The sequence below is a fragment of the Mobula birostris genome, chromosome 9 (genome assembly GCF_030028105.1).
Source record: "Mobula birostris isolate sMobBir1 chromosome 9, sMobBir1.hap1, whole genome shotgun sequence".
Taxonomy (NCBI): domain Eukaryota; kingdom Metazoa; phylum Chordata; class Chondrichthyes; order Myliobatiformes; family Myliobatidae; genus Mobula; species Mobula birostris.
Window position 1 is genome coordinate 67,035,936 of NC_092378.1, and position 27,191 is coordinate 67,063,126.

At 39.7% G+C, this 27,191-nt stretch overlaps 1 protein-coding gene across 8 annotated transcripts in view; it reads right to left on the reverse strand.

Moving 5' to 3' along the window:
• Positions 1 to 27,191, reverse strand: part of osbpl8 (oxysterol binding protein-like 8) — a 226,205-nt gene that overhangs the window by 106,009 nt on the left and 93,005 nt on the right. For 6 of the 8 annotated variants that reach the window (XR_011887193.1, XM_072268210.1, XM_072268208.1 and 3 more), the window contains one exon: positions 22,840 to 22,977. The exons of the other annotated variants lie outside the window; for them this stretch is intronic. Coding sequence is in view for 5 of the 6 variants with exons in the window: in XM_072268210.1 (XP_072124311.1) it covers positions 22,840 to 22,977 (138 nt within the window). In the remaining variant the exon portion in view is untranslated. The remainder of the gene's footprint in view (positions 1 to 22,839; positions 22,978 to 27,191) is intronic. 8 annotated transcript variants of the gene reach the window in all.

Here is a 27,191-nt window from a genome sequence, read left to right on the forward strand (position 1 = left end):
ATCATTTCTTAATGCTTGCATTACTAAATGACAATAAAAGAGGACTGAGTGTCTTCATAATCTAAAATTTCTATAGATATATCGTGAAGAGCTTTCTGAACGGTTGCATCACTGTCTGGTACGGAGGCTCCAAAGCACAGGATTGGAAAAATTGCAGAGAGTTGTAAACTTAGTCGGCTCCATCACAGGCACTAGCCTCCCCACCATCGAGGAGATCTTCAATAGATGATGCCTCAAGAAGGTGGAATCCATCACCAAGACCCTTACAACCTAGGACATGCCCTCTTCTCATTGCTACCATCAAAGAGGAAGTACAGCAGCCTGAACGCACTCACTCAACATTTTAGGAACAGCTTCCTTCCCTCTGCTATCAAATTTCCAAACGGACCATGAACCCAATTACCTCACTATTTGCTCTCTTTTAGCACTACTTTTTTAAAAAAAATTCTAATTGTAACTTAGATTTTTTTATGCACTGCACTTTACTGCTGCCACTAAACAAAGAATTTCACAACATATCGGTGAAAATTCTGATTCTGACATGAAGAAAGGCAGGTGATCTCACTGAGTCACATATGATCTTGAAGGAGCTTGACAGGTTAGATGTTAAGAATATAAAGAGTTAAGAGCATAAATAAATAGTGCAAAAAGAGAGCAAAAAAAGAGAATCTGATGGTGGAGGGGAAAAAGCTGTTCTTAGAACATTGAGTGTGTGTCGTCAGGCTCCTGTATCTCATCCCTAAAGGCATGTCCTGGGCGATGGGAGTCTTTGATGATGATGCCACCTTTTGAAGATGTCCTAATGCTAGGGAGGCTAAAGGTCATGATGGAGCCAGCTGAGTTTGCAACCCTGTGCAGTTTTTTTCTGATCTCATTGAGTGACCCCTCCATACCAGACAGTGATGCAACCAGTTAGAATGCTCTCTACGGTACATCTGTAGAAATTTGCGAGAGTCTTTGGTGACATACCAAATCTCCTCAAGCTCCGAATGAAGTATAGCCACTGATGCTTTCCTATATGGGAATTAGAACATCAAGACATGGCTCCAAAAGACAGGGCCAGCCCCTGAAGATGAAAGGCTTTTCTTTACTCAGAAAAATCATAATTTGACATCATTCCAAAGTGCTTTGAAAAACATAGCCATTAAATATATTCAAGTTGTAATTGATAAGTGTCAGTTCATTAGGAAAGTCAAAGATTATGGGGAACAGATTGAAAAGTAGAATTGAGACCAAAATCAGATCAGCCACAATCTTAGTGAATGACGCAATAGGCTTGACAGACTGCATGGCCTACTCCTGCTCCACTTTCTTTTGATGCTATCTATTCTTCATGTCTTTTTAATGGCTTTTTCCTTGATCTCCAGCATTTCAAATTAAATGTTCAGCACTTAATACCTCATGTCTACTTCTGTCCTTCAAAAGCAAACTAAAGCCACTTATTTATAACCCAGAGCAAAAACTGAACATGAGTAATCTGCTTTTATCAAAAGGACTCTGCAATTGCCGGTGTGTATATTTTTGCCATTAAGTGGGTGAGTGAGAGAAATATATGGCCACTTCCAAGAGGTAGAACATCAGCACCTAAATCTACAACTTAGAATGAGTCCATTCTATCACATTGTTTATAATGATGTTATAGTTCTTGTATAAATAATTCACCTATAAACTACAGGTGATACATAATATAAGACAGTTGAAAGCAAGTATTTGTAAGTGATTTACAGAGGAAATAAAAGCAAATATACAACTTCTTTCAACAATATTAATTTAAATCTGCATTCCAGGCAGTTAGTTGCAGTAAACATGTTTTCAATGTAGTTACCAAGTAACTTTAAGTACTTTACCCTCACCATCTGGACATGCCCTCTTCACACTATTACCAGAGAAGATTAAAGATTAGCTTTATTTGGCAAGTGTACATCAAAACATGCAGTAAAATGAATTGTTGACATTGAGGATGTGCTGGGGGCCACCGTAGCATGCTCACAACTCATTAACCCATCTTCGGTTCACAGGGAGAATGTACAAACTTTTTACAGACAACGGTGGGAATTTAAGCCCAGTCTTTCAGCTGGCACTGTGAAAAGGTGAAAAGTTATGCTAATTACTACGCTACCATGCTGCCCACTCAGTATAGGAGGTACAGAATCAGAATCAGGTTTATTATCACCTGCATGTGTTGTGAAATTTGTTAATTTAGCAGCAGCAGTTCAATGCAATACATAATATAGAATAATAATAATAATAAATAATAAGTAAATCAATTACAGTATATGTATATTGAGTAGATTAAAAATAGTGCAAAAAACAGAAATAATATATATTTTAAAAGTGAGGTAGTGTTCATGGGTTCAATGTCCACTTAGGAATCGGATGGCAGAGGGGAAGAAGCAGTTCCTGAATAGCTGAGTGTGTGCCTTCAGGCGTCTGTACCTCCTACCTGATGGTAACAGTGAGAAAAGGGTGCTGGACGTCCTTAATAATGGATGCTGCCTTTCTGAGACACCGCTCCTTGAAGATGTACTGGGCACTTTGTAGGCCAGTACCCAAGATGGAACCGACTGAATTTACAACCTGCTGCAGCTTCTTTCGGTCCTGTGCAGTAGCACCACCCCCCCTCCACCGCCAATACCATGCAGCCTGTCAAAACGCTCTCCGTGGTACATCTATAGAAGTTTTAGAGTTTGTTTGTTGACATACCAAATCTCTTCAAACTCCTAATGAAGTATAGTCTCTGTCTTGCCTTCCTTATAAGTACATCAATATGCTGGGACAGGTTAGATCCTCAGAGATCGTGATACCCAGAAACTTGAAACTGCTCACTCTCTCCACTTCTGATCCTTCTCTCAATGTTTTAGAAGCAGTTTCTTCCCCTCTGCTGTAAGATTTCTGAATCACCAAAACTCTGCTCAATTGCTCAGATAATCAAAGTTCAAAGTAAACTTATTATCGAAGTACATTTATGTCACCATATACTACCCTGAGATTCATTTTCTTTCAGGTATTCACAGTAGAACACAGAAATACAACAGAATCAACAAAAACTACATACAAAGACTGACAAACAACCAATGTGCGAAAGAAAATAAATTGTGCAAACACAAAGCGGAGGGGAAGAGAAGAGGGACATAAATAAATGGATGATGCTGAGAACATGAGTTGAAGAGCCTTTGAAAGTGAGTCCATAGGTTCTGGAATCAGTTCAGTGTTGAAATGAGTAAATCATAAAAGATCCTGTAAATGCTGGAAGTTTTTAGGAACACACACAAAATGCTGGAAGAACTCAGCAGGTCAGGCAACATCTATGGAGGGGAATAAACATCAGATGTTTCGGGCCAGGACCCTTCATCGGGACTGGAAAGAAGGGAGCCAGAATAAGAAGGTGGGGAGGGGAAGGAATACAAGCTGGCAGGTGATAGGTGAATCCAAGTGACAGGAAGGTCAGAGGGTGGGAGAGGGGATGAAGTGAGAAGCTGGAAGTGGATAGGTGGAAGAGATGAGGAGCTAAAGAAGAAGAAGTCTGATAGGAGGTGTCTGGAGACTTGAGAGAAAGGGAAGGCGGAGAGGAACCAGAGGGAGATGATGGGCAGGTGAGAAGACAAGTGGCGAGAGATTAACGAGAATAGGGGATGGAAAAAGAGAGGGGGGGGAAGAGATTACTGGAAGATAGAGAAACTGATGTTCATGTCATCAGATTGGAGGCTACCCAGAGGGAATATAAAGTGTTGCTCTTCCAACCAGAGACTGGCATCATTATGGCAGCAGAGGAGGTCATGGACAGACACACTGGTACGGGAATGGGAAGTCCCTGTAAACATGTGCCGGAGCTGATAGTGAAGTAATCGTCACCAGATCAAAGCTCGAGATGTAAATACCATGAGCTGGGAAATGTAGGTGATGAGATACAGCAGAATGGGTCATAAAGGGACCCGCAAAGCTGGTAACAGAGTTTGAAGTTAACATTTAGGGGCAATTACAAACGACACCTGCAAGGATCTCAGTTCAACCACAATGTCATTTTTGTTGACAATATAAATACAAAGTAGTCTAGCAAGTTCAGCCTCCACAACTACTGAGATTATAACTAGGCAGAAAAGAAGGGAAATGCTGGAAATACATCAATTATAAATCAGCATCTGTGCAGAGAGAATCAGAGTGAATCGAAGGCCCTCCTTCAGAATTCCCTGATAACCCTGCTTCTCTTTCCACAGATTCTACCTATGCAATTAAATGTTTCCAGCATTTTTAAAATATATTTCAAATTTCCAGCATCCGCTAGCTATTGTTTTAGCCTCCCACTCTACTCCCTCTACAATCACGACTGCATGGCAAGTTTCTACTCTAACCCCATCTATAAGCTTGCAGGTGACACCATTGCAGTGGGCTGCATCTTAAATATTGATAATTTGGAGTATGGAAGAAGATAAGCAGCTTAGTGACATGGAGTCATGACAATAGCCTTTCCTTCATTGACTTCAGGAAGGGGGCAGCACACATCCTGTTTACTTCAGTGGTGCTGAGGTTTAGAGGGTTGAGAGCTTCAGGTTCCTTGGAGTAAACATCTCCAACAGCCTGTCCTGGTCCAACCATGGAGATGCCACAGCCCCCTCCCCCCCCAACCCTAAGCATTCTCCCTTTAGGCAGAAGGCACAAAAACCCGAAAGCACTACCACCAGGCTTAAGGACAGCTGTTGTAAGATTATTGGATGAATTTCCTGTACAATCAGATGGGCTCTAGACCTATTTAATGGCCTTTCAGCTTATTTCTCTTTCTCTGTAACTGTAACCCTTTATTCTGCACTGTGTTATTATTTTTCCTTGTACTACCTCAATGCACGGATGTGATGAAATTATCTGTATGGATGGCATGCAAAACAAAGCTCCTCACTGTACCGTCGTATGTGTGATGACAAAAAAGCAATTTACCAATTTCGTTTTCAATTATTATAATTGGGAAGTTAAATTTAGAAAATGCAAGGCCAAGAACCTAAATTACAAGTTCACAATCAAACATAAGGGCTGAATCCTTCAGTTTTTTCATTTTCAATGAAATAGAAAATCAGATACTGGGAATTTGCATCATGCCAAATCCTCTCAACATTCTGGTAAAAATAAAGCAGATGTTGTCATGTTTCCTGGAGGCTTGTTCATGTGATACAATTAAAATTACACAAACAAAGACAAAATATGTCCTTCCAGCATCTGAAAGGGAAAAAATATCACTTTGCTAAGACCTGTTCAGTGCATTCAAATCATACTTCCTCCAAGCACCCCTAGAAGATCTTCCACATCTTCTCAATCCATAATCTACGGTAAATGTGGGCTTCTTTGCTGAGTTTAATTCTGTGCCAACTTCATTGAAATTGAGTGCACTGAATGGAGGAGAAAGTTTGAAGGGCCAATGGACCAATTCAGCTCCTATTTTTCTATGATTCAGCCTTTCAGAAACAATGTTAAATTTATTTATTATTGAAATACATATATGCCACTATATACTACCCTGGTATTCATTTACCTGCAGCCAATCATAAGAAAATAAAGAAATACAACAGAATCTAAAAGACTATACAAAAACAAAGACTGACACACAACCAATATGCAAAAGACAAATTGTGTAAATTAAAAATAGCAATACAAATATAATTTATATTATATTCAATCATATAAATATAATTGCCCAAGAAAGCACGAAAGCACCTCTACTTCTCAAGAGTCTGCAGAGATTCAGCACGTCATCAAAAACATTGGCAAACTTCTATAGATGTGTGGTGGAAAGAGTGCTGACTAGCTGCCAATGCCTTGATTGGAAAATCCTACAAAAGGTAGTGAATTTGGCCCAGTACATCACGGGTAAAACCCTCCCAACTACTGAGCACATCTATATGAAATGTTACCATAGAAAAGCAGCATCAATCAAAGATCCTCACCTCCCAGGCCACGCTCTCTTCTTACTGCTGCCATCAGGTAGAAGGTACGGAAGCCTCAGGACTCGCACCACCAAATTCAACAGCAGCTAGTACCCCTCAATCATCAGGCTCTTGAACAAAAGGGGGATAACTACACTCATTTTTATCTTGTTAATTATTGTTATTTTATACCTGCATTTTCACAGTTTGCTTACAGTTAACAGTTCCTGATGTTTATAGCTTACAGATCATGTTTACAGTTACTGTTCTACAGATTTGCTAAGTATGCCTGCAAAAAAGAATCTCAGGGTTGTATGTGGTGACATGTATGTACTCTAATGATAGATTTTACTTTGAACTTTAATACTGAGAACAATAAGTTGTAAGGAGTCCTTGAAAATGAGTCTGTGGGTCATAGAATCAGTTCAGCGTAGTGGTGATTGAAGTTATCCATGCCGGTTCAGAAGTCTGATGGTTGAAGGGTGATAACTCTTTGAACCTGAGGTGTGAGAACTAAGATTTCAGTATCTCTTGCCCAATGGCAGTGGTGAGAGGAGAGCATGGTCTGGATGATGGGTATGTGTATGGGGGGGGGGGGGCTTGCTGATGGATGCTGCTTTCTTGTGGCAGCGCTTCATGTAAATGTGTTCAATGGTGAGAAGGGTTTTGTCTGTGATGAACTGGGCTATGTCCACCACTTTCTATAGATCTTTCTATTCCTAAGCATTGATGTTTCCATTCCAGGCCATATTGTAACCAGTACAAGGGATACTCTCCCTTGTACTTCTATAGAAGTTTGTTCAATGCCTTTGGTGACATGCCACACCGATTCAAACTTCTAAAAAAGTTGAGTTGCTGTCGTGCTTGGACAGATCCTCTGATAGAACACCAAATATTAGCTATTGTTCAAACTCTAAAACATCAAGCTCTTCCAGACAACACCAGATGTCTAGAACACACATAACTCCCTGGATTTCCTACATGAGACAGGATATAGTATATTCCAGCATTGGAGGCAATCCATTCAGTGCGCCCTAATTCATGTTACAAGGAATCTTTGAAAGAGTTTTATACACAAGATTATGACCCCTTTATACTGGAATTATAAAATCATTTATCAATAATCTTCCACAACCCAGAACAAAAACATTAACAAACTGGAATGAAAATATTTTAAAATATTTCCTTGTTCTTTTCTGATTCAGCAGCAAGCGGTAGCCACAAACAATGAAGGCACTATGCATATATTCAAGGTTGTAAGACATCATTTTGCTAGGTTAGTATAAAGAATAAAGAAAGAAAAATGGTTAATGAAATTGTAAAAGAGACAAACACAAACCTATGCTACACAATGTACTGCTAGAGGGAACAAGTGTCTGACAGCTTTTCCAGTCTCTCCTCTTCTCTCAATTTCCTTGTCTCTATCTCCAGCTCTCAGCACTAGTTATGATCCAGCTGAGAAGACTCCCCCTTACACAAATAAATTTCCCCTTTTTATATCCTTCAGGACTCTTTACTCTAATACTTTTCCAGACCAGCATATTTTCTACCATTACCTACTCTCAAGGCTGTAGACTGGTACTCAGGTTAAGTTCTCAAAACATGGCTGTGGACTGGTTTCCTTGTACTTTCTCAAGACATTCTCACATCCAGATTGACAGAAGTTTGTTTTACAAACTTCCATCTTATGTTAAGTATTTTAGGTACATAAAAGGCGAATCAAATTTAACTCGTTCTTAACTCAAACCTAACTACAACTTTTTGGAACTTCACTCCAAGCCATGGTATCATACAAATTGCAATAAGGAAAAGCTATTTTAGGTGCAGATTTATTCATCTATTTTGATTTAAGTTCTTTAGTCACTGTGGAAGTTGACACTTGTAAAGATTAAAATATTATCTTTATTAGTCACAACTCCCATCATGGATTGTCCCAAGCCCAGCATGGAGTGAGCAACCCCATCCCGTAAAAACCTGGAGCTACAGAAATGCAAACAGAAGCTCTAAAGACCTCATCCATGGGAAAGGAAGGATCTTCAAAGATGGGCTACATCTGGGGATAACTTGAAAGAGTGGCCCAGGATAGAGAACTCTGGTGAGCTATTGTCGGTGGCCTATAGCCAATAGGCAAGTTTATTTGTCACATGTACGCTGAAACATACAGAAAATACACAGCGTTGTTTGTGTCAATGACCAGCACAGTTTGACGATGTGCTGGGGATAGCCCACAAGTTTCACCACACTTCCAGTGCCAACATAGCATCCTACAAGTTACTAACACTAACCTGTACGTCTTTGAACTGTGGAAGGAAACTGGAGCACCAGGAGAAACTCATGTGGTTATGGGGAGAACATACAAGCTCCTTATAGACAGCTGTGAGAATTAAACCAAGGTCACTGCTGTAGTAATAGTGTTAAGCTAACCATTGCCATACGATGACACCACTATTTATCCAAATGTGTGGCAAAAATGACAATTTTATTGAGGTAACAAATTAAATTTTTGTGATTTAAAAATGAATGTGAAATTGTTATTCTCCGCACACATATCAATATTTCTGAGGATCTAACCTGGTCACACCATATTGATGGAGCTATAAAGAAGGCAAGACAGTTGCTATTTCATTAGGAGTTTTAGGAGATTTGGTTTGTTATCATTAAGGACCCCCACCACCCAGGACATGACATGGCCTCTTCTCATTGTTTGATGGCTCTAGGCCTGTTCTCACTAGAATTCAGAAGAATGATGGGTGACCTCATTGAAACCTATCGAATGGCAAAAGGCCTCGGTAGAGTGGATATGGAGAGGATGCTTCCATGGTGGGAGAGTCTAAGATCAGAGACACAGCCCCAAAATAGAGGGAGTCCTTTTTGAATAGAGATAAAAAGGGATTTCTTTAGTCAGAGAGTGGAGAATCTGTGGAATGTTGCCACAGGCGCTGCAGAGGCCAAATCATTGGGTATCTTTAAGGCAGAGGTTGATAGATTCTTGATTAGTAAGGCCATGAAGTGATACAGGGAGAAGGCAGGTTATTGGGGCTGAGAGGAAAATTGGATCAGCCATGATAAAATGACGAAGCAGACTCGATGGGCCAAATGGCCTAATTCTGCTACTATATGTTATAGTCTTATAGTTATACTTTCTAAATTCAGTCATTGCTAAATAGCCAAAAAAATATCAAAAAGGGGGACATGTCTGCAAGGAGAGAAAAATGGATACGTAAACTTAAATACACGGAGAATCTAGAGTTCCAGAAAGTTGAATCAGAATCAGGTTTATTATCTCTGACATGTGTCATGAAACTTGCTGCTATGTGGCAGCAGTGCAGTGTACACAAAATATACTATAAATTACAATTAGCAACATACATTTTTTAAAAAAATTAAATAAGTAGTGCAAAAAAACCAAACATAGTCAGGTACTGTTTCATTATCTGTTCAGAAATCTGATGGTGGAGGGAAAGAAAATGTTGAGCGTGTGTCTTCCAGCTCCTGTACCCCTTCCCTGATGGTAGTAACGAGAGAAGGCATGTCCTGGATGGTGGGGGTCCTTAGTAATGGATGCTGCCTTTTTGAGCCATCCACCATTAAGGTAAAACAGTTGAAGAAAATAGAGAAAAAAAGAATGACAAAGCTTCCTCCATGTGTTATAAATTTGAAGTGTTGAGTAATTTAAAAAACATGCTTATAACTGTAATTTACATAACAATTCAAATATTTTCAATCTCATTGCATAAAGTAGTAGCTGATAGAAAATTCATATCTAAATCTTAATAGAATATGACGAACAAGGGAATATTCACTCATCAACAAATCTATTAGCATGAGGTAAAATATTGTATGCATCAGTGAACTGAGAGCAAAACACCTCATGTAATCAATGGTAAATGCAGACTACCTTGCAATTAATAAACACAATGCACACAGCCTTCTCTCGTTTATCATTGTAACACTAAGGTTGAAGTTGTTGTGTTTAGGTAACGTCTAGACATATAAAGACAAATGAATATGCAAAGTACAGACTGCTTTTGGTAATTATGAAAATGCATCCTTGTAATCAGAAAACACTAACCTCTCGATGTGGGACAGAAGCTACATGGTCAATTAAGACTGATTTTAAATTTAACTATGCATAGCCATCTAAAATATTCAATATAACAATTTTAAATGCAAGAACACTAGAAATAGGAGTGGGCAGTTCAGCTCCTCGTCTCCTCAGTCATTCAAAAAGGTTACAACTGATCTTTTATTTTAGTGCCATTTCCTGCATTAACCCTATATCACACCTACGGTGATGAAATGCTTTGCAAGGCTGGTCAAAGCTAGAAGCAACTCCTGCCTCAGTAAGGACCTGGACCTACTGCAATTTGCCTATCGCCGCAGTAAGTCTACGGTGGTGGCCATCTCAATGGCTCTTCATGTGGCCTTGGGTCATCTGGCCAATACAAATACCCATGTTAGCTGTTCATAGACTACAGCTCAGCATTCTTGCAGTCTTGATTGAAAGGCTACAGAACCTGGGCCTCCGTACCTCTCTGTGTGACTGGATCCTCGCCTTCCTAACCAGAAGACAACAATCTGTGCGGATTGGTGATAACATCTCCACCCCACTGACTATCAGTACTGGTACACCACAGGGATGTGTGCTCAGCCCACTGCTCTACTCTCTCTACACCCATGACTGTGTGGCTAGGCATAGCTCAAATGCCCTCTATAAGTTTGCTGATGATACAACCGTTATTGGCAGAATCTCAAGATGGTGACTAGAAGGCGTCTGGAGCGAGATATACCAGCTAGTTGAGTGGTGTCGTGGCAACAATCTTGTTCTCAACGTTAGTAAAACCAAAGAACTGTGGCTATCTTTAAACAGACAGAATCTTTCCAAGCTGGTTCAGACTAAAGAATACTGAGGAAGGGTGGACGCAATGGGATGCCTTTAAGTTATACGACCTGGTATAAGTGAAGGATAAACATCTTGCAGATAATCACTTTTTGAATTACAGTCCATATGATCAAAATTCAGCTGGCGTCATTTCAGTCCTGACTCATCCCAAGCTGTTACCATAGCAGCAGTTTATGCAAAACCAACATATTTAAGATTGAAAAATAAAAACTCAATTTGTAGTCATGATTTAACAAAAGGCTGCTGTTTATAACCTCATTCAGAAAATTCAGTGCCAATGACAAGGCACCTTTAGTAGAGGATTCAGAAATCAGAATCAGGCAGCTTCTGGAAGTGAAGTGCCATTAAAGGGAAATATAATTGAGACAGAGACAGGGGAGGGAGAAATTAGATGCCACAATGTATTGAGAGAACAGTGGAGACAGAGGTAATCCAGTTTGGTGTTCAAAGCCAGGAAGGTATGGCAGGAGAGTGAGGAGATTGAGGCGTACAAAGCTCCCACCCCCATTCTAACAACTTTCTACAGGAGCACCGTTGAGAGTGGCCTGTCTGGCTGCATCATTGTATGGTATAAAAGCTGCAAGGTTTCAAACCTCAAGACCCTACAGAGGATAGTAAAGACACTGAGAAGATCATCGGGGTCTCCTTCATTCTGTCTGTGACATTTACCAGCAGCGTTGTATATGAAATGTCTGAAGCATTGTTGAGAATCCCCTACCACCCATCCCACAATCTGTTTGACCCACTACCATCAGGAAGGAGCTTCAGCAGCATCAGGATCGGGACTGCCAGACTGGGTAACAGCTTCTTCCCTCAGCCTGTGAGACTAATGAATATCCTGCCACCACCAAGCTCTTGTCACTAGGACAGAGAGCTATTTACTATACTTGTGCTGCGCACTACATGCATTTTCAATTATATTTTATGAACTTACAGTAATATTTGTTTTATGCGCTGTGAGTGATATGTTGTGTGGGTGCACTGTGGTGTTGGATTAGACTGTTTAATTGTTATTTTCTTTGCAGCTTAACAATTAGTTGTCTGCTTGTGTTTCAAATAATTACTTATGTACAGTGGCATGCAAAAGTTTGGGCACCCCTGGTCAAAATTTCTGTTATTGTGAATAGCTAAGTGAGTAAAAGATGAACTGATTTCCAAAAGGCATAAAGTTAAAGGCAACACATTTCTTTAATATTTTAAGCAAGAAAACATTTTTATTTCCATCTTTTACAGTTTCAAAATAACGAAAAAGGAAAAGGGCCTGAAGCAAATGTTTGGGCACCCTGCATGGCAGTACTTAGTAACACCCCCTTTGGCAAGTATCACAGCTTGTAAATGCTTTTTGTAGCCCGCTAAGAGTCTTTCAATTGATCTGCGAGTAGGTCAAAAGATTGGCATAACAGCATGGTCCAAAGAACCTGTACTGTAATGGTCTATGTTCTATATATTGGCCTCATTAGAACCTCAAAACCCACAGACCCAATGTGGAAGCAAGTCATCCTTAATCTTGAGGGGGCTGCCAGACAAAAGACAAGAGAAAAATTAACTGGGAGCTCAAAGAGAAAGACAGAGGAGAAAGATGCAGATTAAGATGAAACCACAAAGTTGGGGGTGGGGGGAAAACTGCAGGTGAGACCATCAGACCAGAAGATATAGGAGCAGAATTATGCCATTTGGCCCATCAAGTCTGCTGCACCATGTCACCATAGCTGATCCAATTTTCCTCTCAGCCCCAATCTCCTGTCTTCTCCCCGAATCCCTTCATACCCTGACCAATCAGGAATCTATCAACCTCTGCCTTAAATATACATAGAGACTTGACCTCCACAGCTACCTGTGGCAAAGAATCCAGCTAAAGAAATTCCTCCTCAACACTGTTCGAAAAGAATGCCCCTCTATTCTGAGGCTGTGTCCTCTGGTCTCAGACTCACCCACCATAGGAAACATCTCTCCACATCTGCTCTATCAAGGCCTTTCACCATTCGATAGGTTTCAATGAGGCTACCCATTATTCTTCTGAATTCTAGTGAACAGAATTTTCTACCCAGTGCTATCAAAAGCTCTTCATATGACAAGCCGTTCAATCCTGGAATCATTTTCATTAGCCTCCTTTGAACCCTCTCCAGTTTCTGCACATTCTAAGATAAAGGGTCCAAAACTGCTCACAATGCTCCAAGTGAGGCCTCACCAGTGCTTTATAAAGTCTCAACATTATATCCTTCCTTTTATATTCTAGTCGTCTTGAAATGAATGCCAACATCACACTTGCCTTCCTCGTCACAGACTCAACCTACAAATTAACCTTAGGGAATCCTGCACAAGAACTCCCAAGTCCCTTTGTGCCTCAGTTTTTTGCATTTTCTCTCTATTCAGAAGATAGTCAACCCTTTCATTTCTTCTACCAAAGTACATGACCATACACTCTCCCACACTGTATTCCATCTGCTATTTCTTTGCCCATTCTACCAATCTGTCAAAGTCCTTCTGTAGCTTCTCTACTTCCTCAAAACTACCTGCCCCTCTCCCTATCTTTATATCAACTGCAAACTTAGCAACAAAGCCATCAATTCCATCATCCAAATCATTAACATATAACGTAAAAAGAATTGGTACCAACACAGACCCCTGTAGAACAGCACTAGTCACTGGCAGCCAGCCAGAAAAAGCTCCCTTTATTCCCATTCTTTGCCTTCTGCCAGTCAGCCACTGCTTTATCCATGTTAGAATCTTTCTTGTAATACTATGGGCTTGTAGCTTGATAAGTAGCACCTTGTCAAAGGCTTTCCAAGTATACAACATCAACCAATTCTTCTTTGTCTATCCTGCATGATATTTCTACAAAGAATTCTAATAGATTTGCCAGGAAAGATTTTCCCTTGAGGAAACCATGCTGACTATGGCCTATTTAATCATGTGCCTCCAAGTACCCTGAGACCTCATTCTTAATAATCAACTCTAACACCTTCTTAACCACTGAGGTCAAACTAACTGGCCCATAATTTCCTTTCTTCTGCCTCTCTCCCTTCTGAAGAGTGGACTGAGATTTGCAGTTTTCCAATCTTCTAGAACCATTCCAAAATCTATTGTGAGAGTGAGCAAGAAAATAAGTTTACGTTCCTCCTTGACAGCCAACACCACCTCCCGATCAACTTCCAATAAATGCAGCATCTGTTTGGGAGAGATGAGACATTGGGAAGAGAAAAGTAAAACACGACTTTCATTATTTATTTTCCATGCAGAATTATCACCTTATTAAAGATTTGCACTTTCAGTGAGACAATCATCTCCCAACCTCTGCTGCCACCTACCAGACTATTTGATCTTTGCAGCAACATTGGCCTTAGGTTATCACCAACCATATTATGCAATGCAAAGCAAGAATCATGTTAAAATGCTCTTACTGCCATCTCCTTTCACAGAGTTATAAAGCAATACAGCACAGATACAGACCCTTCAGCCCAAACAGTCCACGCCGACCACGGTGTCCACCCAGCTGGATCCAATTTCCTGTATTCAACCCATATCCCTCTGAGCCCCACCGTTCCATGTACCCATCAAAATGCTTCTTAAGTGTTGCTTCAACCACTTCCTCTGACAGCTCATTCTATAAACTCACCAGTATCTTTGTGAAAAAGTTTCCCCTCAAGTCCCATATAAATCTTTCTCTTCTCAGCCTAAACCTATACCCCTAGTTTTGGATTTCATTACCCTGGCGAAAAGATTGTTACCATTCCTTAAGGCATCCGTTAGTCTTGTGAGACCATCGATCTGTGCCTGGAAAGACCTCACTCTCCAGGGCTCAGGCCTGGGCAAGGTTGTATGGAAGACCAGCAGTTGCCCATGCTGCAAGTCTCCCCTCTCCACGACACCAATGTTGTTCAAGGGAAGGGCATTGGGACCCATACATCTTGGCACCGGTGTCATCGCAGAGCAATGTGTGGTTAAGTGCCTTGCTCAAGGACACAACACGTTGCCTCGGCTGGGGCTCGAACTCACGACCTTCAAGTCGCTAGTCCAATGCCTTAACCACTTGGCCACGTGCCCACACTTGATACCATTAAGAGTCATTATTTATTACTTCCTCATTATTTATTCACATATTATTATCAATTTCAACCTCAAAGTTACAATAAGCAAGATTAGCCAAACCACATGATTTAACTATTTATTCATCAAGCAATTATTTCCTAATCCCAGCAAACTGCCTTTTCCAAAAGCTCCCTTCTGTAGGCTAGGTTACAGCCCTATAATACTGGAAAGTGCTCTCGGGCGATGAAAACAAAAACTTCACAATATCTTAAAAGTTTCCTTCCCCCGGCAGTTAATCTGATCAATCATTCTGGTTAGCCCCCACCCCCTCTATTACCTTGTTCACTGCACAGTAAATACTTTAAACCACTGTTTATAATGCTGCTTACATTGTAAGTACATACTGGTATTTATGTACTTACGCACATTTTATACCATATTGTCCTTTAACCTCTACCTTTATTTTTATATAATTCTTTATTCATGGCGAATATTGTTGTTTTGTTGCATGTCTTAGCCCTTATTTATTTCTTCACCTTTACTCAATTTCCCCCTCTCTTTCTATGCCCTCTCCTTAAGCCCTTTCATTCCCGGTCTCATTCCTTCTATCAGTTCAGTGATGAGATGAGTGAGGTTATCCACTCTGTTTCAGAAACCTGATAGTTGAGGGGTTCAGGAACTGGCTCAGGAACAGTTAAGTTATTACCCCTCAATCATCAGACTTCTGAAGCAGCATGGATCACTTCACTCACCTCAACTCTGAACTGATTTCACTACCTCTGGATTCATTTTCAAGGACTCTACAACTTGTGTTCTCAATATTATTTCTTATTATAATTTTGGTTTTTTTTTGTATTTACTCATTTTGATGTCTTTGCACATTGGCTGTATGTCCATCTTCGTTTGTGTGCAGTTTTTCATTGATCCTATTAACTTTCTTAATATTTATTGTGAATGCTTGCAAGAAAATGAATCTCAGGGTAGTATATAGTGACATATATGTACTTTGAAAATAAATTTACTTTCAACTTTGCACTGTACTTTCTGATATTCATCTTTCTCATCCCAAATCTTTCTCTCTCCCACACTAATCTTTACTTTGCCTCCCGACACGTTCTTGGGGCCAGACTTCAAATATACAATATAAAGTAATGGGCTGATTATATTTAAAACTGGAGGTGATCTGGAGGGAACACATTTTCAGAAACATTTAAAGTCTAGTGCAGAGTCTGAAGTGAGCCTCACTATATTCAGACAGTAAGCAGAGAGCCCAGGGAGCTCCATCTTACAATGATAAAGCTTTACTTTGGCAAAAGAAAATTCAAAGTCTGAAAATAAAATACAAAAATGTACTAAGTCCAAGAGTGGGAAACTTTAAATGCAGAGACCAAACAAGAGCTGTACAGAGTCATACAGAGTATATGCAGTGACTCTGGGCGAGGATCGGCCGACTGATCAATCAATTTCAATCTCACTAGGACAAAGCTTTACCCGTGAATGGGAAATGAACGTTACCAATACACTAAGGTACAAAATGTGAAATTGACAGGCTTTTGACAGCAAGAATAGAATGAGTAGGTCATAAGAATCCTTACCCCTTCTCCACATTCAATTTGTGATTCCCAACATAATAAATAATAGCTGAGGAATTTGCAGAGATGTCAAAATATTTTGTAGGTGTTTTGTGGCAGAAGTAACAAAGAACATGCTGTAAGTTATAAGGAACAGGTGGCTTAATGAGAATGAGAAACATAAGCTTCCTACAATTTTCAGACTCATTATTCATCCTGCCTCTGTCTTTAAGGGACATCAGTCTATCTTTTCCCCTTTACATACAGGTAAAACCTTTCAGAGTCTGATTCTAGTTCTTGCTATCTGCTTCTATTGTATTTTATATCTATTTATTGATAATCTGAATGATTAAACTACCTCCATATTTTTGGCAACACTGTCAGTTTCTTCAATTAATCTAAAGCTATGAACTTCTCCAAACAGCTAGAGTTTGACCACTTGAATTAACTTTTAATACTCTTCAAATGAATATATCAATGTTAGAAAATCCAAACTTTATTTGAAAATACACAACTGCTTAGGTATAGTTTATTTGTCAAGGTAAGTATTAACTGGAGGTATTAATTGCCTCTCTTTCTTTACAGATGCTGCCTGAAATGTTAAATACATCCAGCTTGCCCCACATAATAATGAAAGTGGTTTTGTTTGGACTTGACCAAATCGTACACAACCACAAATGGAAGTTAGAACACAGAACATAACAGCACAATACAGGCTCTTTGGCCCACAATGTTGTGCTGAGCTTTTAACCTACTCCAAGATCAATCTACCCCTTTGCTCCACCATAGTCTCCTATTTTTCTTTCATCCATGTGTGTAAGAGTCCCTTAAATATCCCTAACGTATCTTCCTCTACCACCACCCCCGGTAAGGTGGTCCAGGCACCCGCCACTCTCTGTGTAAAAACTTAGCTCTGACATCCCCCTACTCTTTCCCCCGATCACCTTAAAATTATGTCCCCTCATCTCAGCCATTTCTGCCATGGGGGAAAAAATCTCTGGCTATCCCCTCGATGCCTCTTATCATCTTGTACACTTCTCAACCTCCAACACTCCAAAGAGAAAAGCCCTACCTTGCTCAACCTATCTTCACCAGATATGCTCTCTAACCTAGATGGCACCCTGGTAAATCTTCTCTGCGCCCTCTCTAAAGCTTCCACATCCTTCCTATAATGAGAAAACCAGAACGGAACACAATACTCCAAGAGTGTCCAAGCAGGGTTTTATAGAGCTGCAACATTCAAAAGTAAGCTCTTCCCAAATGATCACATCACTCAACACTGCTCCTGTGGCGTTTCTCCCCTACATGTCTCCAAATTTCACAGCTCTGCATGTCCAGCTGAGCTGGAGCACTTACCGCCATTGTACTACCATGAAGCAGAGCAGCCATGGCCTTCTTGTAAACGATTCCAAAATTCAGAGATATAAAAAATGTCCAATGGATTTAAGCAGAATTTTTAAAAATCTGAGTAATTAAATATTACTAACAGTAGCTATAGATTCATACAGCATGGAAACAAGCCCTTCGGCCCAACTAGTCCATGCCAACCAAGTTGCCCCATCCAACCAAGTCACATTCATCAGCGTTTGGATTCAAACCTTCTAAAACTTTCCAATCCATATACCTGTCCAACTATCTTATAGAAGTTGTTATTGTACCTGCATTCCCCTAATCTATGCCCCTCATGATTTTATACACTTCTATAAGATCATTTCTCCAATTGCAAGTTGATTGAAAAAATATATAAAGATAGCACAGCAGTTAGCATAATGCAGCAACCTGGGTTCAAATCCCATCACTGTATGGAGCTTGTAGACTCTGCCAGTGACCACACGGGTTTCCTCCGGGTGCTCCAGTTTCCTCCCGCATTCCAAAGACGTAGGGGTTAGCAAGTTAGTTGGTCATGTGGGTGTAGCTGAACAGCATGGCTCGTTCGGCCTCAAAGGCCTGTTACCATGCTGTACCTCTAAGTAAGTAAGTAAATAAATAAATAAAGAGAAAAACTGTTTTAAATAAGGCTGGACTTTACTTTGGACTGGTGGTCAGTAACCACAGACAAATGAATTAGGTTGCCATATATACAGTAGCCATGTCCTGGCAAACCTAGGAGGTTAGATGTACTCAACTCCGAACATGTTCTAAGATCCCTTGTTGCATTACAGAAATGTGCAAGTCAAAGATGTGCTGAATATTGTAGAGCACAGACAGCTGTTCCCTATTGAACCAGTGCCCACATCAAAGCTTAATCCAGCCCATAACTTATAATGTTCCTGGTCTTTGACAAATTATATAGCCTTGAGCCAACTGTGACATAGATACTTATTTCATCTCTCCAGTCACTGCAACAAATGTTTCTGCTTCTACACTGCCATATGGTTACAAATAAAATTCATCCTCGCCAAATATGAAGTCATGAAAAGAGACTTCAAAAGAGACTTAAACCAAAGCTGAAATTAGGTTCATTTCTGCATATCAGAAAAACAGAAGAATTATTATATTTGTAACTGAAGCCTCCAATTCTTAAGCAATTCACAATTTAGCAGCAGCTAACATAATGAAAAGTAAATTATTTAATGTGATACATCAGTGCCAACAGTCATGAATTATACTTTTTTGGTTCAAATGGGCAACTTAACCCAATGTGAGTTACTGCAGAATAGCTCACGAATTACAATGAATAACTAGTTGAAAGGCTTCAGCTGGTCTTAATCAAAAGAAATTCAAAAGCAGATTACACTAATTAGTATAGCAGAGAATATTCATGGCATTACTTGTAAGATTACTACCAATAAGACAGTGGGTGTGGAGAGGATATTTCCTTGTATAGAATAGACAGATGTGTTCTTTAAACAGAAATGAGGAGGAATCTCTTTGACCATATGCTGGTGAATCTGTGGAAATCATTGCCACAGACGGCTGTGGAAGCCAAGTCAATGGGTATGTATAAAGCGGAGGTGATTGGTTCTTGATAAGTAAGGGTGTCAAAAGTTATAGGGAGAAGGCAGAAGAATGGGGTTGAGTGGAATAATAAATTAGGCATGATGGAATGGCGGAGCAGACTCAATTGGACGAATGGCTTAATTCTGCTCCTCTGTCTTGGAGGTTTCTCGGATTACAAGGGCAGACTGTATTACCCACTTTACATGTCTTTGACCAAGCTGCCTTACTGAAGTGAGACAGTCCGTACATTGAAAATACTGTTGAATACAGTGTTTCAAAACTTCCAATTCAGCAATGATGATAAACGAGTGGCCAAGGACAGGAGGCTGGAGGCCCAGAGGCGGCCTGTCCTGGGGTTGGAGACTTGTCTGTATGTGCGAGTGGGTTGATGGGACGGTGGGTAAAGGGACTTGTTTTACTGGTGTTGCTTTGTTTTGTTGTATCGTTGTTGTTTGTGTCGTTCTGAGGGACATGTTCTTTTGGCACTGGAATGTGATGACACTGTGTGCTGGTTGTTAATGCAAACAATGCATTTCACTGCATGTTTAGATTTACATGTGATAAATTAATTAATCTGTATCTGAATATGGTGGATGGTGGAGGGAACTGGTAGTTGATGGTGTTCCTTGGTGCCTGTTGCCTTTGTCCTTACAGTCGTACAGGTCATCAGTCAATGGTGTTGTTATTGTAGCCTTTGTAGATAGCACAAACTGCAGTCTCTATGCACAGGTGATGCACAGAGATCCCTTTAGGGAGACAGCTTTGTCCTGAATATTGTTGAACTTTCTCAGTGTTGTTGTAACTACATTCATCCAGTCAAACTACGGGCTTTCCATTACAACCCTGATGCCTACTGTACCTTGTACATGCAGGAGAAAACTTTGGGTCATCAGGAGGTGCATTACTCTGAGTAGAAGACTTTGATTCGCTCTTAAATCTTTTGTGTTAGGTCCACTTGAGTTTCTGGTCATTAGTGACCTATCCTCCCAGGATGATGATGACGGGGAACTTAGCCATGGTAACATCATCTAATGCTAGGGGTAGGTGGTTAGATTCTCTCTTGTTGGACTCCCATTTGTATGGCATAAAAATTACCTTCTGCTTTTTGGCCCTGTCAGTCCGAGTTCTGATGTGTGCAGGTATGGATAGCTTTGATCTCTGAGGAGCCGAGCTGAGGGCAGTGGAAGGTTTTGGGGCCTGAGATATGCCCTGAGGAATCCCTGCAGGCTGGGACAACTGATGCTCAACAATCACTGATCCATCAAGTTTTTTCCCTCCAGGGGCCTTTCGTTTAGGTTTTACCACATTTAGTCAAATGCAGTCTTGATGTCAAGGGCAACTAAATTTGTCTGTCCTCTGGACTTCAGCTCTTTGTGTCATATTGATTGTGATGATTGCAACATTTAAAAGAAGTTGATGGAAGGGGTGGGTATGGAGAGCTATGGTCCTGGTGCAGGTTGATGTTCAAGAGTTCAAAGTTAAAAATAAAAGTTTTATCAAAGTACGTAGATGTCACTGTATACAACCCCAAGGTTCATTTTCTTGCAGGCATTCGCAGTAAATACAAGAAACACAATTGAATCAATGAAAGACCGCCCCCAACAGGACAATCAATATGCAAAAGACAACACACTGAGCAAATACACAAAGAAATAATAATAATAATTCAAGGCAATAAATGCAGAAAATGCCAAAAGGATCCAGAAACAATCCAACACATTACAGGCTCCTGCAGCAGTTTAATTCAATCTGATTATTTACACAGGCACAGTGACAAACATCATTCACCAAAATCTTGTTTTAAAATACAAACTCATAAAAAACATCATACCTTACTATAAATGCAAGTCTGATCCACTTTTTAGAGTCCGAGTCTGACAAATTATATTACAATTGGTTCATTATTACAGATAGGACAATCCATAATAATCATCCAGATATAATATTACAGGATAAACAAGCAAGAACAACCATTCCAAACACACAAAGCATACAGAAATCAATACTGAAATACACTGAATTGAAAGACTATGGAACATGAGGAGGGTATACATTGTCCCAATAGTAATATCTGCAACTGATATCACCCCAAAGTAAACACACGATAGCATTAAACAAACAGGCCTACACAGCAATATTTATGTAAATGCCCAAAAAGCCACAATACTAAATACTACCAGAAAAGTCTGAAAGTTCCTAACAATTGAGAAATGAGTGTGCCTGGCTATGCCTATACCTCAGGTTTTACCAGCTTGAGCTGACAAGAAATAAAAGTATAATAATAAGTAAATAACCCATAAATATCAAGAACACGAGATGAAGAGTCCTTGAAAGTGACCAGGCAGAATTACAGTTTGGCATGGACTAGATGGGCCAAAGAGCCTGTTTCTGTGCTATGCCGCTTCACATCTCAATGACCCATCTGGAGATGAGCTGCCTGAACATCAATGAGAAGTGAGTGCTTGTCTCCAACTGTGTCTATGTTAGTTCTCCAACAATTAGTCCAGCTTTCTTTGCTTTTGACCTCCACCCCCCAGCTCATTAAGTCAATTCCTCCTGCTCCACTTCCCTTGCAAATGTTATCACTGAAATTGCTTCAATCATCTTTTCAAGACATGCATTCCAGACCGTAGCTTGTCCAGAAACTAAATTTTACATCTGTTGTGTTTCTTTTGCCAATTTTCTTTAATCGTTCCTCCGGTTATTGATCCCCTTTCAATGAAATCAGTTTCTCTTCACTTATGCTATGAAAACCCAGTTTTGAACACTTCTTTTAAATTTGCAGCTCAGTTTTCTCTTTTGAGTAATACTAACAGCCTTCTAAAAGTTCTTCACAACTTCTGCCATCATTTCTTTCCAGGCATGAAAAAGAATTTGTTTATCTTCTTTGATTCCATTGTTAACACTTTAATCCAACTAAGCCATATTGCTTCATTTTTTTGATGCCACTAAAACGCTGACAAAGTAACCAGCCATGTATCTGTCATCAAGGACGACCACTACTACTATCAGCACTCAATTCCTTCAAAAGCAGAACTAATTTCAAGTGCATAGTTTATCAGACTACTATTCTCATTTGAGGCTTTTCAGATCTCTATTACCAGGTAGTTTTCAGCTGTAGTCAGTGTAGAAGAACAACAGCCAGTTTTCACAGAACCAATTATATTTTTATAGTATGACAGATTTTGAAGAAAAATACAACCGCAGTTCAAAACACTGCACTATAAGGTGGGAAGCAGTAATGAGAACATACACCCACAGAGAAGATAAAGAAATGCTTGTCCCTTAGCCCATGAAAAATTTAGTGGGCGAGCAATTTATAAAGCAATCAAAATGAGCTCAGTGATGACAAGTCATTTATAAACAGAGCTAATCAAAAGTAGGCTTGTCTAGATATCCTACATTTGCAAGCAACTGTAGAAAGGGAGCATATTAGAGAAGGTTGTGAAACCAACGGCCATACTCCCAAATTTGCTGCTATTCTTACCGTGATTGCTGTTGGTTCCTGGGCTGATTGATGAGTGAACCAACTCCTTAGTTTGGGAATAAAATACTTCCTTTCCTGGACGCAGACTCATTTTCCCTGGAGTCACTGGCTGAGGTTCATCGCTAATCATTGCTGCAGCTGACAAGGTAACAAATAGATTGGTTATACAGTTAGCAATCTTCTTTATTTTCTTTTCACAGATGAAATTTTCTTCAAGGGAAATGCAGGGAAGTTTCAGTGGGACATCTCTTGTAAAACAACTACCCAGTTACTACTTTTCAATGATGGGCAAATGAAACAAAAACATTGTTGGCTACAAAGACTAAACCAGAATCAGAATAAATATTTCCAAACTAAAATAAATTGTAGAAATTACTTAATAAACACAAGAGATTCTGCAGATGCTGGAAATTCAGAATAACACACACAAAATGCTGGAGGAACTCAGAAGATCAGGCAACACCTATGGAGGGGAATAAACAGCCGATGTTTCAGGCTGAGACTCTTCATCAGCCCGAAACATTGGCTCTTCATTTCCCTCCATAGATGCTGCCTGACCATCTGAGTTCCTCCAGCATTTTGTGTTAGAAATTACTTTGAAAAGGATAAATTGCATTACATATTTCCAATGTGGGAAGAATGTGGTTGGAACTGTAAATATGATTTTCCGCATTGTCGAAAGAAGCATACTGCAGTTTTTAAGTGCAAAACCTCTGAGTTATTCATTGAAGATAACAAATCAATTACTCATTTAACAGAGCTTAAATAAACCTGATTAACACAGTACTAAGTTAAACGAAATACCTTCTATCACATAAATATATAAATAGATTAAGCAGCTGCTACAAGCCAACTTCAAAGCAGAACATTCAAGAAACACTGTTTGCAGTGCTTACATTCCTCCAGCCATACAGATTTCTAATAGACTTGTTACCTACAACCATTCTAAAATAGTTTAAATATACTAAGATGTAATCACAATAAAGTTGCCTACCACCCATCAGCATCAAGATCACGAATTAAACCGACAGGATATGAGTATTCAGGCCCTCATACTCTGCCAGTTGAATTTCTCAATATTTCACTCAATGCCATCATCGTGAGTTTAAGAGCGCTTGTCGGGTTTTGTTTTTGCATAGAGTGATAAAAGGAAAAACTAAACACGTGTACATTTCAGTTTCAGGATAATCACTGCCCCCTGCTGCTTATTCAAGAAACTGCACTATTGAAATGTCTCCAAAAAATACAAAGGGGAAGAATTTCCAAGAAAATGTGGGCAGTGTGAAGCTAAACTTGAAAGGAGTCATATAGGTATGAAGTTGGATGAAAGATTAGCCTTATCTATCACATGTACATTGAAACACTCAGTGAAATGAATTATTTGCATCAACGACCAACACAGTCTGAGGATGTGCTGGGGGGCAGCCTGCAAGTGACACAGTGCTTCTAGCGACAACATAGAATGCCCACAGTTTACTAATCCTAACCTGCACATGTTTGGAATGTGGGAAGAAACCTGATCACCCAGAGGGAACCCACACTATCACAGAGAGAATGTATACAGTCTTTACAGATAGCAGCTGGAATTGAACCACTGCCAGTGCTGTAAGGCTACGCTACCCTGCCACCCACAGGAGTTGCCTGCCAGGCTCCTCTGGTATTATCCAGCTGCATTCCACATGGTCCAACTGAGTTCCCATCAATTACACTGAAGTATCTACCCAATAACCTGCTTAAGGAAAAGAGAGGTACCACCTAACGGAGCAGTCATCATCAGAATGGTCTGAGTCAGAGTGATAAGAACTTGGCTCAACAGGCGGAGGTGAGAAAGTAGGTAAATTTATTTTTTTTTTCTTCTTATTTCACTCTTGAAAAAATATGGGGTATGTCTGCAGGGATGGCATTCTGCTATCCCACATTCTGGCATTCTGTGTGTATTGTAATAATAATTACGGTACATGGAACATAGAACAGTGCAACATAGGAACAAACAGGCTCTTCGGCCCACCATATCTATGCTGAACATAATGCAAAATTACGCTAATCTCCTCTACCTATACATGATCCATATTCCTCCATTCCCTGCATATTCATGTGTTTATCTAAAGACTCTTGAACACATCTATCATTTCTGTTTCCAACACCAACCTGGCCGCCCGTTCCAGGCACCTACTACTATATGTGTAAACAAAATCTTGTCCTGCACGTCCCCTTTCCCCTGCACCCTCTTACCGTAAATGCATGCCTTCTAGTATTCAACATTTCTACCCTGAGAAAATGATTCTGGCTCTCTCCCTTATCCAAACCTCTTATAATTTTATAAGCTCCTATCAGGGGTTTATGAACTCCCAGTTTGCCCGACCTCTCCTTTGAGTACATGACCTCTTGTCCTGGCTTTAAGAGGATGGGAGGGAAAGTGTTATTTGTCAACAAAATCCTATTAAGTTCTGCCTATAGAACAGTTGACATGCCGTTACCCAGCGCTGGCATACTAACGTATCTGCCTTTTTTATTCAGAGATACTAATAATGATACAAAACTATTAAAAATTATTGAATCATTTCATTTAATAACATGAATACATTTAATTTAGTAACATGAAATTAAAATATTTCATTTAATAACATTAAATAAAAAGTATTTAATAACTTAAAAATTTAAAACGTGACTAAATTCACTTCATTTAAAAAAGGTTAATTAAAACATTTTGTGCAACTGAATGTTGTTTTTCCATTTTCTCTGCCAAAACAGGTAGTCTCACATCCTATATTATTTTTCCATCTGCCATCTTTTGCCCACACACTAGTATCCTGCATCCTCCTCACAGCTCGCTTTCCCACCTCAAAGAGTGAATAGATCAAATTAATACGAGAACTCATGTGCAAATGTACCTGTAATCATGAGAAATGGGACATGTTTAGATGACTGAAAGAGCTTCTCACTCAATTGAATGAAAGTTACAACTTAAAAGGTAATGTTTTACAGTCATACTTGACTCATTAAAGGAAGTGAATAATGTTGAGGAGTCTATGACCAGAATAAGAACAGATAAGGAGGAATTTCTTTAGCCAGAGGGTGATGAGTCTGTAGAATTCATTGCCACTGGTGGCTGTGGAGGTCAAGTCATTGGGTATATTTAAAGCAGAAGTTGACTTGTTCTCGATTAGTAAGGATGTCAAACATTGCAGGGAGAAGAGAGGAGAATGGGGTTGAGAGGAATAATAATCACCATTGATCGAATGGCAGAGCAGACTTAATGGGGCGAATGGTCTATTTCTGCTCCTATCTCTTAGGGTCAAATATTTAATGTGTCTATAACAAATATATTTAATTCAGTTTGATTACTAAATCTAATTTTAACCTTAGTCGCCTAATAATGCAAGCCTGGTAATTCAAGGCTACTGTATCAAATCATAATTTCCTTCTTCTATTTAGAAAAAAAGAGCAAGTTGGTTTGGATAGGTAGGACAGGTCCACTCACGATGGCTGACTCTAACTTTGAGAATAGCTTAGTCGCCTGTCAAAGATGTGAACAATTTTGTTTGAATGTTCTCAAATGCCACTGTGATTCAGACAAATTAGGCAAAATAGAACATAAAATTAAACAGTTTAAACATTTACAAATATGTAAAAGTATTTGCTTTGAATTTTAGCATCATAAGTATAAATTATTTCATAATTAACGTTCTACTTAATAACCACTCCTCGTGATTCAAATAAATGGGCTGACTGTTTCTTAGACCATAAGACATAGTTGGGAACGTAATATCAAAGGATATACTTTGTATTGAAAGGACAGGCAGGAAGGCATAGGCAGTAGTGTGGGTCTGTTGGTAAGAGATGGAATTAAATCTTTAGAGAGAGGTGATATGGGGTCAGAGAATGTTGAATCTTTGTGGGTGGAGTTGAGAAACTGCAAGCGTAAAAAAAAATTATGAGAATCATATATAGGCCTCCAAATAGTAGCCAAGATGTGGGGTTGAAATTGCAAAGGGAGCCGGAAAGGACATGTAATAGGGTAATGTTGCAATTGTAATGGGGGACTTCAGTATGCAAGGGGACTGGTAAAATCAGGTTGGTGTTGGATCGCAAGAGAGGAAATTTCTTTAAGGTCTATGAGATGGCTTTTTAGAGCAGCTTGTGCTTGAGCCTACTCGGGAAAAGGCTATCTTAGATTGGGTGCTGTGTGATAATCCACAATTTGTTAGGGAACTTAAGGCAAAGACCATAAGACAAAGGAGCAGAATTAGGCCATTCAGCCCATCAAGTCTGCTCCACCATTCCATCATGGTTGCTGTCAGATCCCACTCATCTCCATACACCTGACTTCTCGCCATAACCTTTGCCCTGAC